This window comes from Lathyrus oleraceus, chromosome 4, assembly GCF_024323335.1.
Source record: "Lathyrus oleraceus cultivar Zhongwan6 chromosome 4, CAAS_Psat_ZW6_1.0, whole genome shotgun sequence".
Lineage (NCBI taxonomy): Eukaryota > Viridiplantae > Streptophyta > Magnoliopsida > Fabales > Fabaceae > Lathyrus > Lathyrus oleraceus.
The window spans coordinates 120470937-120488512 of record NC_066582.1 but is presented as its reverse complement, the minus strand read 5'-3'; the positions used below and the strand labels follow the sequence as shown (position 1 = coordinate 120488512).

The 17576-nt window shown below is 33.5% G+C and overlaps 2 protein-coding genes and 1 pseudogene across 3 annotated transcripts; 1 reads left to right on the top strand and 2 right to left on the bottom strand.

The window, feature by feature from the left end:
• LOC127073937 (SNF1-related protein kinase regulatory subunit gamma-1-like) lies at positions 1–3123 on the bottom strand (annotated as a pseudogene).
• A 3977-nt stretch (positions 3124–7100) lies between these two features.
• LOC127073936 (uncharacterized) lies at positions 7101–9773 on the top strand. The gene is made up of 5 exons (XM_051015184.1): positions 7101–7393; positions 7578–7682; positions 8661–8916; positions 9114–9191; positions 9461–9773. Exons 1-5 carry the CDS (start codon positions 7352–7354, stop codon positions 9586–9588), a joined length of 609 nt encoding a protein of 202 aa, XP_050871141.1. The 5' UTR covers positions 7101–7351; the 3' UTR covers positions 9589–9773.
• A 1525-nt stretch (positions 9774–11298) lies between these two features.
• LOC127073935 (M phase phosphoprotein 10) lies at positions 11299–16472 on the bottom strand. Of its 2 annotated transcripts, none has more exons than XM_051015182.1 (13): positions 15754–16472; positions 15543–15616; positions 14552–14663; positions 14329–14439; positions 14082–14219; positions 13227–13295; positions 13087–13128; positions 12894–12962; positions 12648–12719; positions 12504–12557; positions 12279–12420; positions 11981–12058; positions 11299–11620 (listed from the first exon to the last, which is right to left on the bottom strand). In XM_051015182.1, exons 1-13 carry the CDS (start codon positions 16336–16338, stop codon positions 11616–11618), a joined length of 1551 nt encoding a protein of 516 aa, XP_050871139.1. In that variant the 5' UTR covers positions 16339–16472; the 3' UTR covers positions 11299–11615. The 2 variants fall into 2 exon arrangements, with proteins under 2 accessions (XP_050871139.1, XP_050871140.1); XM_051015183.1 differs by having other exon boundaries at positions 14329–14436.
• Positions 16473–17576: the final 1104 nt, after the last annotated feature.

Below are 17576 nucleotides of genomic sequence, written 5' to 3'. Positions count from 1 at the left end.
TTTCCATAAGTTACAAAGTCATGTTCCAAATTACATTTCACAACATTTTCTTACAAGTTCATCATATTACATGAATCCTACAAGTACAATCCTAATGAACAATCAAAGCTCCATTAACAAGCCAAGCCATACGCTCAAAGCTTCATCAAGAATCCAAATTCAAGCATTCCAATAATTCATTCCAAAAAAAGAAGACTTCAACAACACATGATAACAAATCCATATCATAACATAAGGTTTCAACATCACTTTCCAATTCCCAATAGAATCTCCAACCTACAACTAACTTTTACATTACAACCAATTCCAAAATTTCATCCAAAATCACAACCAAGATATAACCATGTTTCACATAAATCCCAAACCTAATCCTAATCCCCCTTGGGTCATGATTTATCCTCCAAAATGCATGTTAGCTTGCTTCCATCATGATTTCTTCATTTACAAGTAGCATTGTCCATGTCATGTTCATTTCCAGAAACCTACAAAACCAACCAAGTCATGACCATGCATTAGCACATTGCCATGAAGTTCAAGCAGAAGCAAGTCACATGTTCAAACAAGTTAATTCACAATGGACTTAGAAACCTATTACCGCTCTAGCATAAGTGTTCATCAAACCATACATCATGCAGTCAGCAAAGGAAAATTTTGGCTCACTATTCTCCAGCCATGTGCGCACCCTGCAAAAACCAGAGCAAGAATTGTGAGTATACCTGCAAGATTACCATGGCATATCAAACCACAGGACAAGAATAAATAACACCAGCATGACAAATATCTGTCTCACAATACAGCTTGCCATGACAAATTTTCAAACTTGCATTCTAAGTAAAACCTGAAAATGGTGAAAAAGAAAAGATTAAAGTGAAAATTTGTTTGAATCTTCATGGGATTGTAACTGTTGATTCGGCAACTCTCTTCGGAGAGGAAGAAATGGAAGTTCCGGTTACAAAAGAATCAGCAGAGGAAGATTCAGAATAATAAAGAATTTGCGTATATGTAATGATTGTCATACCGTAGTAAAGCTAATCTCCAAAGCCTTTGACCATGAGATTGTCGTGAGGGATCGCCATCGCTTTCATCACTTTAAGCATGATTCTTGTTCTTGCTTGGACTTTCGGTAGCAGAATACCGCAAAAACGTATCAACAGTTAATGTGAATGGCTCCCGTTGGTATGGAATGAGGGCAGCAAATCATGATATACTTCACAAGATACCAAATGCTGCAAGAATTCTAAATCAAGAGCGCAGTGAGGACCATCAAATTCATTGCTCTAAGAAGTTCCAGGTTCATAGGATGCTGAGACAATTTTCTTCATGTAATCCATGACTGTGAGGTTCCTGAAAGTCAAAATAAAGAGATGGTGAAGGAGAACATTTCAGTTCCTGGTTTGCCTCTTAGTCTTACCTGAAATTGGAGAAGATTTCAGGCTTTAGCAACAAGTATCTGATGTCTCTAATGCTCAAATTTCCAACAATTGTTTTAGTCGGCCCCTCTACAACAGGAAGACCACCAATTTGATGATCCCTCATAATCTTGAAAGCTTCAAGAATCAATTCATTGCTCTGGACACTAATAACCTAAACAAGAAGAAATAAGATGTGTTTAAACCTCTGAGCAGAGGGAAGCTATAAAAAATTTGAATGAAAATTGTTACCTTATCAGCAGACATAAAAGGAAGTCCAAGATCAGATAGAGGCCTGGCTGCAATGCTGTCGAACCAATCTCTTCCTCTGCATCCTTCTAGGCCTTGGACAACTGCTGACTGAGTAATGAAGTTTACAATGTCTGGATTACCAGGTTTTATCACCAGTACATTCCTCAGCCGATATTTTGAGAGAAGCAGTAAGACGGTCAACATATCACTGTTTTTTGCAACTGGAACAAAAGGTGCCCATCGGTATGATTTCAGTATTGATCCCACCTGAAGCCAATGAAGAAAAAAGCTTAAACTAAAAATTCAAAAACCTCATAAAAAGCGAACTCGCAGTATACACTATAACCATCGTTTGCATACCGTTGTTGACTTGAAGGGTTCTTCTTACAATATTACTTTGTAAAAGTCTTCACCAAGGTTATTTGCAGCTTGAGGAGCATCTTTAGTCATGGTTTTATCTGCAACAAGCAACAAAGGGCAAGGCACAACCTGCAACAAACAAGACTAAACAGTGGCATGCTCAATCTTGTAGCACCAATGCGCAATTCAGCCAATCATTAGTATCAACAATAATCAATTCCATGCCAAATAAGTTGCATCAATACATGTGGTTATAGCAACAACCTTGTAACAAACCTGCGGGCAGAATAATTCAAAACCAAGTGAGGATGTGCTTGAAACACCTGCCTAGCCTCACTTGCAGAACGTAACCACCAGCCAAAATAAACCTGTACCGTCATTTTCCATCTATTCTACAGCAATACAATAGACCAACAGTAGAACACATTGCAATACAAACCAAAGTTACTCGTGAATGCTCCAAACTTCACTGCAGTAAAACATAAAGCCATTAGTCAAAGCAGTAAATTTTGAAAAAATCCCAAAATGGCATAAGACAAAACAGAGGGAGAAAGTACGTGGTTCAGATGACCTTTTCCAAGTCCAAGCATCAAAGAAGGCAATCCAATTCTGAGCACCAAAAAGCACTTCCAGGAAGTTCCTTTCTTGAAGCTCGGTATACCAATCTGAAACCCTAATTGGTTGGGGATAAAAGGAGAGGGAGGAGAATCAGTGAGAGAGGACGAAAATTGGAGAGGCGGACAAAAAACCCTAATTCCCAAATCAAAAGAAACCGGTATTTGAAGAGCGAGGGAAGAAGATTTGAACATCACTTGAGTCGTTGTCGTCGCCGAAGGTGAGATTTCCACTTGATTCTCTCTTTGAAACCATGATTCGCGCTCTCCTTGGGAAGTGCTGTGAGCGATTGTGAGGGACGGATGAACGATTGAGGTTAGTGTGAGCGCGTTTGAGAGAGGGTTTTGATGAGAAAGCGTGAGGTTGAGGTGAAGGTTGAGAGAGGTGTGAGATAGAGAGATTTGGAGAACAAGAGTTGGGAGGAGGACGATTGAGTTCTGGGACTCTCATCGCGGTCCTCACTGTTCCTTTTCTTTGTTTTTTTTATTTATTTGCTCTTTATTAAGCAAACATTTAAATCCCACTAAGTGAACGTTTAAATTTCTCAATGGGTCATTAACTGTGGTTTGTGGGTATTAGTTTTAGTTAAATGCTATTTTGTGTTCCCAATCCCTAATCTTTTGAACCCAACAATCAGGCGGCTAGGGTCACCTTTTGGGATTCCTCCTTTTTATTTTAATTAATCGTCCATTAAATAGACCACCCCATTTTTATTTTTATTCCTACTTTAATCTATTCTGGTTTATATATCTAAGTTGTTATTTAAATTATAAATAATCATAAGTGGTTTAGTGGAGAGAGGGTAGTTTCATGGTCTTTAGTGGAGTGGGTTCGATACCTATATATAGCATTTTATTTCTTTTAGCATTCATTTTTTTTCATGTTTATGTTTTATTATAATTTCTCCTATATTCATAGTTTCATTATTGTTTAATAACACAAGTTTGGTTTCCTTTAATTTCATCATCCATTCAAAGCCGTTTTAAACTATTAAAATCACATTTTTCTCGATTCAATATCGAGCCCATTTCCATACCCTTGTAAGTCGATTGCTTTTAAGCATCGCCATCAACCTCACATAGCTTACTCTTGGGCTTTCTTACAATGAGCCGGTTCTCTTGCACTTACACTCATACATTGCATTATTTGTTGTTTGGGCCCGATTTAATTATTTCATGATTTTTGAATCCCCATTTGACAAAATGTACCCCACTCCCCCGATGTGTAATAATTTTGTACTGTTTTATTTCTTTATTTGTTTGACTGTTTAGTTAGATACTAACACAAGAATAAAATCAACCATTTCCAAAAGATCAAAGAATATGACTCGATCCAACGTCGAGTATTTTTTCAATAAACAAATCAATTCATTTCTCCCTCCTATTCTATTCCATTTCTTTCAAACTTTCATCAAACGCTTGATTCAACGTCAAGCCAGTTTTCTTAATAAAAACTCAAAAAAAATATTAATTCATAGTTAAGACCTTTTCAATAAGATGGAAGTGGAACGTGGTGTATACCGCGCACTCCTGAGACTAGAATTCGAGATGTATATCTCGTCAATCCTAGCTCTCGCCATCATCCAAATTTATCCACTTTGTTTTCTCCCAAACACTCATTCAAATTTCTCTTAAAACGTCCATCAATACTTGATCTAGCGTCAAGTCATTTTCACAACAAAACTCAAAATACCTAATTCTTATTTAACACTTTCTTCAATAAAGGTGGAAATGGAACATGGTGTATAGCGTGCACTCCTGAGATTAAGATTCGAGAGGTATGCCTCGCCTATCTTAGTTCTCGCCATCATTTAAAATTGTCAATGTGGTTTCGTCAAACCCTTTCTCAATCAAACCTAAGATACCTAAATCTTATTTAACACTTTTTCAATAAAGGTGGAAATGGAACATGGTGTATGCCGTGCACTCCTGAGATTAAGTTTCGAGACGTATGCCTCGCCTATCTTGGCTCTCGCCATCGTCTAAAACTGTCAATGCGGTTTCTTCAAACCATTTCTCAATCAAATTCCAAAATACTTAATTCCTATCTTAACCTCTTTCAATAAAGGTGGAAATGGAACATGGTGTATACCGTGCACTCCTGAGGCTAGGATTCGAGATGTATATCTCGCTCATCCAAGTTCTCGCCATCACTCAAAACACATCCAACCAATCAAACTCTTTTCTCGCCGCCGTGCGATTAATCAAAAACCTTTTCATAAACGAAAGGTATCTTGTCTTAAGTTATACTCCCTCCGTCCCATATTATAAACAAATTTCACCTTTTTAGATTCATTAAATAATTAATGTATCTAGTCTATATATATATATTAAATACATTAGTTATTTAATGAATCTAGAAAGGTGAAATTTGCTTATAACATGGGACGGAAGGAGTACAAAACAATGTTTCGGCCACGATTGTTGAGTCGAGATAAGTGACGCTTTTCCGAATGTAGATTTATAAATCCGTTCGATGTGTGGTATGCGTCCACTCCTCATCTGTTTTGGGTAAAACAATGTTTTCGTCGATTAATACAATATAGCTTTCGTTAAAATCGACCAACAAACAAACATTTTTTCTACCCAGAACTACGTAAGCCTTGATTTCTCTTTTGAGATACGTAGGAGCAGGATTTGTAAATCTTGTCAGGCCCACTAATAAAAAACTTAGGTTTAGTCCTTCGTCAAAAATCCAAAAACATTTTCCTTTCTTTTATTCTTTCTTTCCCACCTAATAATTCGAAAAGCCTAATATTTCAACTAACACTAACGCACACAACTAACCTAATGGTTCCCGTTGAGTACAATGGGCGTGAGGGGTGCTAATACCTTCCCCTTGCGTAATCGACTCCCGAACCCTATATTGGTTGCGATGACCATATCTTATCCTGTCTTTTGTCTTGGGTTTTATCGATATTTCCCCTTTCCTTTTTAGGAATAAATAAAGTTCGGTGGCGACTCTGTTCGGTCCATCATTGCAAGCGTGCGATCGCGCTTCGCTTTGAAGTCGTATCCCCATTTTTTTCGAGGTGCGACAAAGGGCTTGAGGGACAATTGTTTTGGACCGCTCAAAAGGCCTAATGGATGCGATCCAGAGAATACAGTGATTCACCGCATCACTCGCGGAATATATACGCTATCTTAAGTTAGGGGGCAGGAGATCTAAATCCATCTAACGTATCCATGCATTCCACACCGACAAACTATTATAATCGCTCTACTATATAAGAATGAAGTGCGTCATTTTTCAAGTACAAATTCAAACTTCATTCACGCATCTTACTCTCATATTGACTTGAGTATTCAAGTTTAACCTTGCAGATGAGCCCCCTTCATATCATATCGGAAACTCAAGTCCAGCGTTGCAATTTGCAACCTCTGTTTTTCGATCAATTCTGGCTCCCTTCAAAACAGATCTGAACCAAGCAATTTTAATAAAATGACATTCAAAACACATCTTTAATACTCTTTTCGTCCCATAATGAGTGACCCAATTGACCATTGTACACAGATTAAGAAAAAAGAATAAATGAAAGAGAGATAATGATACATTTACTAAAGTACCCTTATCATGTATTGAAAATAATGAAAGTAATATTAGTTAAAGGATAAAATTGGAAAAGATTCATTGAAAATTGAAATGAGTTATTCATTTTAGGACACTCTTTTATTTTAAATGAGTCACTCATTGTGGAACGAATGAAATATATGGGTAATGTTAGCTTGTGCCCTAGGGACACATGTTAAGAACTAATTGTAAGAATGTTTTCTTGGAACTTGTGTATTGTCTTCATCAAAAAAATTTAATTATTTTTTTCAATACAAACTTTTTATTTATTTTTTAAATATATATATATATATAATATATATATATATATAATATATATATATATATATATTATATATATATATATATATATATATATATATGAGATTAATTGTTATGCACCGTCAGTGTAAAAAGTTTTACACTGTCAATGCATCACAATCATCAGTTTGTATTACTTTTTAAGTGGTTAAAATAAAAGTCAAACATGTTAAATAAATCAATGGTTGTGATTAACTGAAAGTGTAAAAAATCTTTACACTGTGAGTGTATATCAATTAAATTATATATATTAATTGTTATACACCGTCAGTGTAAAAAGTTTTACACTGTCAATGCATCACAATCATCCGTTTGTATTACTTTTTAAGTGGTTAAAATAATAGTCAAACATGTTAAATAAATCAATGGTTGTGATTAACTGAAAGTGTAAAAAATCTTTACACTGTTAATGTATATCAATTGCAATTTTTCAGTTTTTTAAAATTGGTTTGTATTTTTATTTAGTTAATATATATTTATTAACTAATCATGTAAAACTGTATATTTTTTAATATAACATATAATAAACTTTTTTACACCTATATCAAATTTATTTTTTTAAAACGATTTTTAGTAAGCAAATCATATCACGACGAATTTAAAAGAAAAGAAAAAAAGAAAAAGAAAACTAGTTCTACAACCCAACGCTCGGCAAAACAGTCTGACTGACTGAGAAAGATTCCACGGTGTTGCAAGTGCAATCGACGGCGTCCACCGCCATATAAACCGAACCAATTCTGCAAATCGATTTTCCCTTTCCGATCCGATTTTCAATCTTACCTAATTTCTCAGCAACCAAACAGTTTACACAGCTTCATTTCATTTCCATTTGGTGGATTTCAACCATGGAAGCCACTGACAACTCAACAGAATCCACCATTCCAAATGTACAGATTTTCATTTTATTTTTCAATTTATGATTGTTTGCATAGCTTACCATTATCTATCACTAGAATAAACGATTGTTAATGGTTTTATATGGTTTTAGACTTCAAAATAAAAATTGCAATACCAATTTTTTTTATCAATTTCGTTAAATTTTAATGTTATTTTAATAATCTCCTTAATCAGGGTTCTCAAAGACTACCTGGTATGGTTAATTGGGGCCCAGCAACTGTTATTGCAATGTTTGCAGGCATGTTATATGGTGGTAGCAGAGAGGCATCTTCTTCTGTTGTAAGTTTATGACCTAATCCTCTCAAACTCTGCTTCAGTAGAAATCTAACATTGGCAGATAGTTTTACCATTGCGGCGAGCCCAAAAACCGCTAATGATGTCCGCCATGGCTGATATTCTATAACACTTGGTACAAGCCTTTTTGCTTAATCTGTCTTTCTTGTTGGGAATTCTGCGGAACTAGTGAGTTAAGAAAGAAGATACAAATCTATTAGGTGAAGACCATGAGGATGTCACAGATTTTCCAATCCTTTAATAGATTATTTGGCATAAATTTATGTTTGATGATTGTATAGTTTAAGAATCTAAAGTAAATTAGACATGGGTTGTTTTGATTGGTAGGTTGGAAATACAGTAGATCATAAACTTTTATTTTGTATCTGGTTATTGTTTTACATTGTTATCCTTTACTCTGCTTCCATTTTCCCCCCATGTTTGGAGCAACGTTTCTTCTTAGAAACGGATGACTAAGCCAGTTCTTTTCTTTGAATTGCTTCAGTCTTCTGTCCCGTGTAAGTGTTATAGGTCTTCAAACAATCTAGTGTAAAGTTTTTTTAAAAACTCTGCCACTTTCATGAACTACACATTTTAATTGCTTTCTTTATGCTGTATTGATGTTTAGCTTAGGATCTATTTACTCTGCCTCTTTGTAATTGTGCAGTGATTACTATTTCTAAAAATTCATTCTCAAAGAGAAAAACAGACACTAAATGTGCTTGCCCTTCAATGGAAGGGCACTTGGTTGATGGAAATCTCCGCTCGTGCATGTAGAGTCGCAGTGAAACTAAAATATGTTTATACTTTACATCTAATGCTATAAAACCTATCTCAGCCTTTGCAAACATTTGTTTAGAAATAAATATAACTATCCTCACAAACACTATTGTTGATTATACATTCTGTTTCTTGCCAACTGTGTAAATATCAACACTGCATGTCTATATTATAACAAACAACTGCAATCCCATGTTTTGCCAGAGCAAGGATGCAGAAGTGATGTTGAAACTTGGGAGCACAGAAGACAAACGAGCCCAATATCGATTGATGAGAGATGCAATGGAGAAACGGTTCATTCGAGTTACACGAGGCGCACTAGTTGGAGGGGTACGTCTTGGAATGTTCACTGCTGCATTTTATAACATACAAAATCTGCTTGCGGACAAGCGAGGAGTGCATGATGTTTTCAATGTTGTGGGAGCTGGATCAGCCACTGCTTCAGCTTTTGGTTTAATAAGTAAGAAATCATACTCAATGTGGATTCTATAACGTTACCTAGGCTGTGTGACAAAAAAAGTTAACTACTCTATTTTGGTTTTCTAACACGCCAATTCACTCTTTATCTTGTGATAGGATTCTTTAGGTTATATAAGGGGAAAATGGCTGCATGTCATAAAATTACTTTGTTAATGTATGGTTTTTCCTTTATGTTAGTGCCAGGATCTTTCCGTTGGCGTGCCAGGAATATGGCACTAGGATCAGTACTGGGAGCAGCATTTTGTTTTCCTCTTGGTAACTATATTATTTCTGAATATTTGTCTTTCTTAATCACTTATAGGAGAAAGCTCTTTTAGAGTTTTATTGCCATTATTACTTTTGTAGTGACCCACCACCAATTTAATAAAAAAAACAGTTTTTGACTATCTCTCTCGTTACAGGATTTTCTCTCCTGTTAGCAAGTAAAAAGAGAAGATCCAAAATTGTTATTCAAGAGTTTAACTGATTTATGCATCAATGATATGTGGCTATTTAAAGTTGGGTTTCCGTTAATTGTTTCGTAGGTTGGATCCATTTGAAGATGGTAGAAATAGCTAATGAAGGGAATTCGGAGGCACATTCAGATCAGAGAGAAGTAAAGAGTGGTGTTAGTGCTGCAATTGAAAGGCTTGAAGGAAATTTAAGAAAATGAAAGAAAGGTGTTGTTAGGTGTGACATCATACCCTTTGCACCTCTTGTCATTTTTATTTTTTCAGAGAAGGGTGTAATATAGTGCTGGACAATGGGGAAAGCATTTCAAATGCTACTCATATCCTCTTGTAGGAAAATTAGTTCTAGTTCTAGTTCAGTAATTTAGCATCGGGTTTTTTCAGTTGAGATTATTAGTTCAAATCGTTGCTATATTTTTTGTTTAGTTGTTAGGCTTAAATGGTTGATGAATTTCTGTGTTAGGGCCGTTATGTTTTGGCTTTAAAAAAATGGATTTTTTTCTAATAAATTCTACAAAAGGTATTTTAAGATATTATAGGTTTTTTTGAATTTGTAAAAGATCAACTTTATCATTCTATAACATGAACATAATATATTATTAAGATCAAAACATAAAAATATATTATTGAAGATCAAAACATAAAAATATATTATTAAATGGATTTTTTTCTAATAAATTCTACAAAAGGTATTTTAAGATATTATAGGTTTTTTTGAATTTGTAAAAGATCAACTTTATCATTCTATAACATGAACATAATATATTATTAAGATCAAAACATAAAAATATATTATTGAAGATCAAAACATAAAAATATATTATTAAATAATTTTTAAGTTAATTGAATTTTTGAAATTTTAATATCTAAAAAAAGTTTTAATAAAATAATAGAAATATGTAAAATAATATTTTAAAATTAACTATTCAAACTAAATTTTTATTTAAAGCTTTTTTTATACCAAAATATATAAAAATTATTTTAAAAAAAGTTATATCAAAAAAGTCCGTCCGGCTATACTTACGTCTCAATCAAATTTTGAACTCTCAATGTCTGTTTTCTGACTTTACGGTTTCATCTGAATCTAAATTTGATAGTGAGTTTATTTTTAATCCCTTTTTTCTACAACTATAATATTAAAGATTAAATGAGCCATTTTCATATTTCTGCCATTGTTAAATCTTGATAGAGATGTTTAGTTTTATATTGAAAAGTATATACTGATTAAAAATAATAATAGTAGTATTATGAAGTAATTTCAACATAGAAGTAATTGAAATATCAAAATATTCAATGAAAAATACATAAGTAATTTTCTATTATTAATTCAACATGATTCTTAATACATAGGAAAGGATGTTTTGGAAACCAAAAAATGGATGTTTTATAACCAGAGTTTGGACTAGTAGAATGGGCTAGTATCACAACAATTTTGAATCAAAATTCAAGAGAATTACTTAATGGACCCTAAGAATTGCTACTGCACATCGGCAGGAAAAACCAAAAATACTCTTGGAATTTGGATATACATCTATTTTATAACAAAGCACGTATTATTCATTTGGTTTTATAGAATATTTGGGTCATAGTTTATTGCTATAATTTTAGTATCAAACATTTAAATTTTCAAAGTAATTTTTATAATTTATAATCATATCAAATTTATTTATCATTGGTATCATTGACAAATGATATATTGATCTGATTGGGCTAGAAAGCAACATTAATAATATCTTCACCCTCATCTCCAGATTCCTCCAAACAAAATTATTTTGATACCTAACTGTGTAGAGCATTATTTTAACATCATGTTAAACTTTATTTTTTACCAGAATTCCATATAAATTAATAAGTGGGGGAAGAAAGTTGAGGCAGCCACAAAGTTTTTCCAGCAAAGCTACTACTAATATGAATAATACAAATCAACTGTCAATAAAATTAAAGAATACAAAACTTGCAGAGTAAATACCGTAGCTGCTATAAACTTGTAATGTTTGGGCAGTAAGTAATCAATAAACCGAGAACTTCCTAACAACACTTTGATACTAACTATAAATTATAGGAACAGAAACAGCCAACATAGAGAGCATTCTAACTACTCATTTGTCATGGTTGACTCCCAAAAATCCACCCTATCTATTTTACTTTCTCAGGCCACGGAATACCTGTGAACTTAACATTGTTAACTATCCAGCTTCCATAGCTACTTCAGTGAAATATGGCATGGGTCTTAACCTGCAAAGAACAGGGAGATTCAAGGTAAGAAGCTGCAATATTATATTTTGGAAACATTTTTTATACTATACCACCAAGCTACACTTATTCAACAGTTTGTATCCACATCATATCCAAACATAAGAGTTGTCTCTGACCACTAACAATGATAGAACCTATATACAGACAAACCTAACAAAAATGACCCTCCCTCCCTCGTGTTCAAAGGAATACAACATTTAAGGATCCAGTGTGACTGCATTTAAGAATTCAGAATACAACACCCTTTGCAATAGGAGTTGCTTTATTTTTTTTACAAAATGTGGTCAATAACCAAAAGATATTAACATGTGACAAATTTAGGGTATATAAAGAAACTACCATCAACTTGTTCAGAAATTGCATTGTCTGGCTTCTTTTCTGACTTTGCCTTCTTTTCCGACCTTTTTACTGCCTCAGCTGAAACCACAAAAGTTTGTTTATTAATAATGGAGAGTGAATGAAGAGATCCTGCCTGGGTGTATGAAGAAAATGCTGGGTAACATTCCTCGTATAATTAGCATAATATGGTATGCAACTTTGCATAAAGACATGTATGGAAATATTGAAGACCATAATCAATATGTCAGCCACAGGCTAGACATCAGGCCAGATACTTCCTTTGTCTAACCAATCATACCTTTAAATTTTCTTTTCTTATTAGCTCTCCTCCTTTTCCTTTCTGCCTGTGTAAGTTCTGCTTCTTCTTTAACATCACCCTTACCATCAAAAACCTCCTCAGGAGCCAGCATAGCAGCATCTGAAACAGCCACAGGAGCAATCTACCCATGGAAAGTATAGTGCATTGTAAGTAACTATCAAGTAGAAGTATAAATAAAATTTTGAGAAAAGAATAGCTTTTTACTTCTTCCATTGCCAGAGCAGGTACATTTGTTTGAAAGCACATGTCCTCTATAACCTGTGAAATTCATTTAAGAAAATAAAAAGACAGAAATTTAAATGTTCCAGCATATTGTTTTAAGAGAAAATAGGAATGTTAATGTCATACCGGTTTTGGAGCAAAGTTGAAATGAGAAAGGGCGTCCAGTTTCAAACAGATCTTCTTAAACAGGATGCTAGCCTGATGAAAAGTAAGGGCACAATATTAAGTGTGGCAAAGTTCAAAAAGGATAACTACACAACCTGATTGAGAGCCGCTCCAAGGTTACTGCAAGTACATGAGAAATAAAACCCAACCAAAAGATGAAGAGATTAAATAGTGGTAGAAATGAAGAAAAGCAATCAAGTGTTGCACCTCATTTTTTAGTTTATCTTTGGCTGACAATGGAGCAGAAGTGGGGTCAATCTTCTGAACATATTCTTGCTGTGAAATTTAAAATAAAATAAAAACATCAGAGGAAAATCACTAAAAAAGTAACAAAATGTTTGATAAGGAACTGGAGGTCAAATACAATTTCCAGTGTTGAACACAGTCAAGAAATACGGACCTCATAAATCTCTGCAAGACCCTGCTTGCTTTTATTATCATCCTGCATTACATGGCAATGATTTGCACAAATTAGTAAACACAAAATATAGCTAGTGAGTTGAACTTCAAGTTCTATTTATTGAGTTAAACAAGGCTTACCAATTCTTTAACTTCCCGGGGCGCTTTTGATGGCAATTTAGGAGCTCTTTGGACATCATCAAATCTCCCCTGAAAGAAACATGTAGAAAAAAACATGTACGTAAATAAGAAACAACAGATAATGTGTTCTTTGTTTATGCATGTTTGCACAGGTCTCTTGCATAACTTAATAGTAATGCTATAATTATATTAACACCTGATAGGTAAAAGATATATATCATGTTGCTTATAAATTGAAAGGGGTAGTGAATGGGCATCTTGATGATTGAGTGACTTAGGGCCTTTTGACTTTGGGAGGTCAGCAGACCCATCAAAGAGCTTCCATTGTTCTCTTCTCTCATTTACGATAATATGATGCCACATACTATATCGTTGGTGTCAGAGTTCCTTTTAATACAGAAACTGTTCAAAACCCAACAAAAATGAGAGATCCACTACTTAATACTTATTATTGATGAGCTCATCATGAAAGATTAGAGATTGAAGAAGATGCTTATGGGTAGCTGTTCAAGGTTGGCATATGTGAAGAAGAGCACATACCAGAAGTTGTGCAGGAGATGAGTGACCAGACCCTCCACACTATGAAATATGGAGGGTTGGATTTTAATCATACACTTGAAGAGTAGGGTTGGAACTTAATCAGACCCTTGAGGAGCTGTCATTGTTTTGGTAATATAAGGGAATTTTTCCCATTTTCCAATAATAGGACACAGATTCTACTGACACAACCAATTTTGTACAGAAATTTTACATGGGTCATCCATATATAGTTTCCACCCTTGTGTAAATAACACGAGAAACACAATGCATTGTGAGTAGAAGCTTAAATCATGTTATCATGGAATAATAATTTACCTCAATAATCCTTTTCTTGATCATTTCCTCAATTGAAGAATTAATCTCCTCAGTGATTACAGGAGGAGGTCTCACATTATGCTGAAAGTCAATATCAACTTCCAAAGCACTATCCAAAGGTCTCTTTGCAGCAGTTACCTGTTATAAAATCAATAATAAAAGAATATAATAACTAATTAAGAGAAAAGGTTCTACATATGCAACTTATAAAAAGGACAGATACAAAAATAGGGGAATGTGATATTACCTCTCCCATCATAGTCCAAGTTTTTGGCTCTATGTTAGCTTTCTCCATCAGTTTTATGTTTGATTGAATTTTTTCCAGCTGCTTTTCATGGGTAGAAGCAGTCCTTATCTTCTACATACACGAGTAAAATAACATAACATGAAAATTTAGTTTTAAAAATAAATAAACATCTTCACATCACAATCATGTGTGTTTGTATAAAACTCGAGACACACAAAGATACCTGTTTGTCAGATTCCATGTCATCTTTATCATCAAAATCTTTAGTTTTCTCAAGCAATTGTTCTTTTCTTTTTGAGCCCTTTTCTTTTTTACCTCCAAAGAAGTCTTCATACCTGAAAGCGGCGAATGAAAAAGTAAACCCCACATACAGATACAAATAAAAACATCTAAATTAGTAATAAAATTCAAGGAGTTATATAATTAAGTTCTGTTATTAGTTTTTAGTAATCTTCCTCTCAAATGACAAAATTGGACGTGATTCTACCATCTTTTCCTCAATAAAAGTTGTTATTAGTTTTCTTAGTAATTTTGTTCTCACTTCATGACAAACTAGATATATGAAGTAGTGTGGGGGTGAACAGTTAAATACCCCCGCAACACCACCACTGCATAACATATTGTCATAACAAGTGTAAAACATCAAAATCAAATTTTTGTACGTAATAACATATGCACAAACATTAAATGCTATGACATCCTTGTCCATGCATTACCACAAGAGTGCTATCCGAGAATAAGACATTAGCATGTGATAAAATACATAAGCAATATAATCAACATACATAGAAGTTTGTTATAAACTATTAATAAGGTTTAAGTTATAACGCTCAATATTAGTGAGTAGTGACTTATAAGCTTGTATGATTATTGTTTGAGCATCAGACATAGAAGAAAGAAGGGACTCTGTTGTATTTGAAAGTCTGTTAATTCAATATTAGTTTAAATTCCATAAATATTCTTTATTCCTTAATCTGATAATTACTTCACTCATCATTCTATTTTCTTGATTTTTTAGGGTCTGCTGATGGAACCTGTGACAGTGGAGGATAGCTTTCAATTTCATTGGCTGCTGACTCCTCACCAAATGGACATTCTATCAAAAACAACTAAATGAATAGCTTTCAACTTTCTAAGCAGTTTCAAGCATTGATTAAGTTGCAAGCTTGAAATTAACATTCAAATATATTTTTTCAATTCCTTTATATAAATACCTTTCATATCCCATGCCTTCCGCTTCTTCATCTTCTTCATCATCCTCATCCTCATCCATCTCAAACTCCCCAGCCTATATAAATATAATGAAAGTGTCTCAGGAAGCCATTAATGAGAAATATGGAAATAACAAGCACGGAACAATATCAATATACATAATGATTAAAAAAAGTGCCTAATAACAACCAAGCAAAGAGCAATCAAATCTACCTTGTCAAGGTAATCATCATCTTCACTGTCTTGATCTCCCTCCTCACCCTTCTCATAATTATCTTCCTGTTTCTGTAAATAATCATTCAATTCATCTATTTTCAAAAATTTATCTTCAATGCCACCACCTTCACCTTTCTCCTCTTCATCATCCTCGTCTTCTAATCCTTCAAAATCATCCTTGTCTTCGTCAGCTTCATCCAATTCCTCATCAAGACCGTCACTTTCTTCTTCCCACTGGTCCTGCTCCTTTGGCTCCGCCTTGTTAGCAACATCCGAAGGAACCTTCAGCGGCACAATTTCCTCAGCGTTTTTGACCAGCTGATTCAACCGGCGGCGAAGAGTGGACATCAGTGGCTGTGATTGGAGATCAATTTGATGCCAAATCTGCTCAGCATCGTAGCCGTCAACGAGGAGTTGGTCCAGTGGCGATTTTGGGGAGAATGGTCTGAGGGAGGAGAATAGGTATTTCGATGCAGCACGAGCAGTTTCCGATACCGTTGGATTCGGTACAAGCAATGAAGGTGGTTCTAGTTCTTTCAGGCGCCGGAATGCTTCCACGCCGGAATCGTTTGCGCTCGCCATGAATGCGTGGTCTGTATCTTTCTCCCTTCAGGTATATGAGGGTTTAGGGTTTTAGTGATTCTTTGAATTAATGTTATGTATTTTCATTCCCCTATTGGACCGAGTGACATTAGGTTTTGAGTTTTCAATTATGAGCTTTGATTTTACATCAATCTATATTAAAAATAAAGCAAATAATAAATAAAGCAATTGAATAAAAATAATTAAAAATAAGTGAGATTACTTAATTAATTTTAAAATAGTTTAAACAAATATTCGGTGTTTTGCAAATCTCCACATTTTTATAATGATTTTTTTAGATAGATTAAAATAAAAGTCAAATATTTTAAATAAATCAATAGTTATAATTAAAAGTTTAATTGAAATGCACTGACAGTATAAAGATATTTTATACTGTCAATTAATTACAAGCATTGATATGTTAGGTGTAAATTTTATATTGACAATGCATAGCAATTAATCTCTATAATTAATAGATATTATAAAATATTTTACGATGTATATAATAATTAAAAAAATTATAAAATAAATAATCAAAAATCAATAATAAACAAACGAATCCTTAAATGATGAGAATGTTTAAATTGTGGGGTGAGAGAATAGTGGTTTTACAAATCCACAAATTTAATTTTAAAAATTTCAATCAAATTAATAAATAAATCCTTAAATTAAGTGAATGGTGATTTTGATTCATAATAAATAAAAAATATAGTGATGGGAGGAATGATGTTTTTCAAATCCACAAATTTATTTATTAAACTTTATTTTTAACAATGTAGTAATATTTATAAATTAAAAAATAATAATTAATTAATTAAATAAGAAATAAATGGAATGGTTAAATCTCCTTAAATTGCATGAATGTTCAAATTGTGGTTTGTGACGATTAGGATGTTCGCGATTCGGTTTGAACAGTTTTGACGATAAAAATTATTTGGATCAGAAGAGAAAAAATATGTGGTTCGATTTCGTTTGGTTGATTTTTAAAAATCAAATCAAATCAAACTAAATCAAATCAATGTGGTTTGAATTGGTTCGATTAGTTCATTTTTTGAGTCATACATACACCTATATAAAACAACGGAACTTTGTCTTTAGTCATTCATATATTACTATATAACATCAAAACTCATTTTATTTAGACAAAAAAATTTCATTCAATATAAAAAAAAAATAGACAAAAGTGAAATAAAAAACATATATAAAATATAATAGCACAAAATAATATCAAAGACATT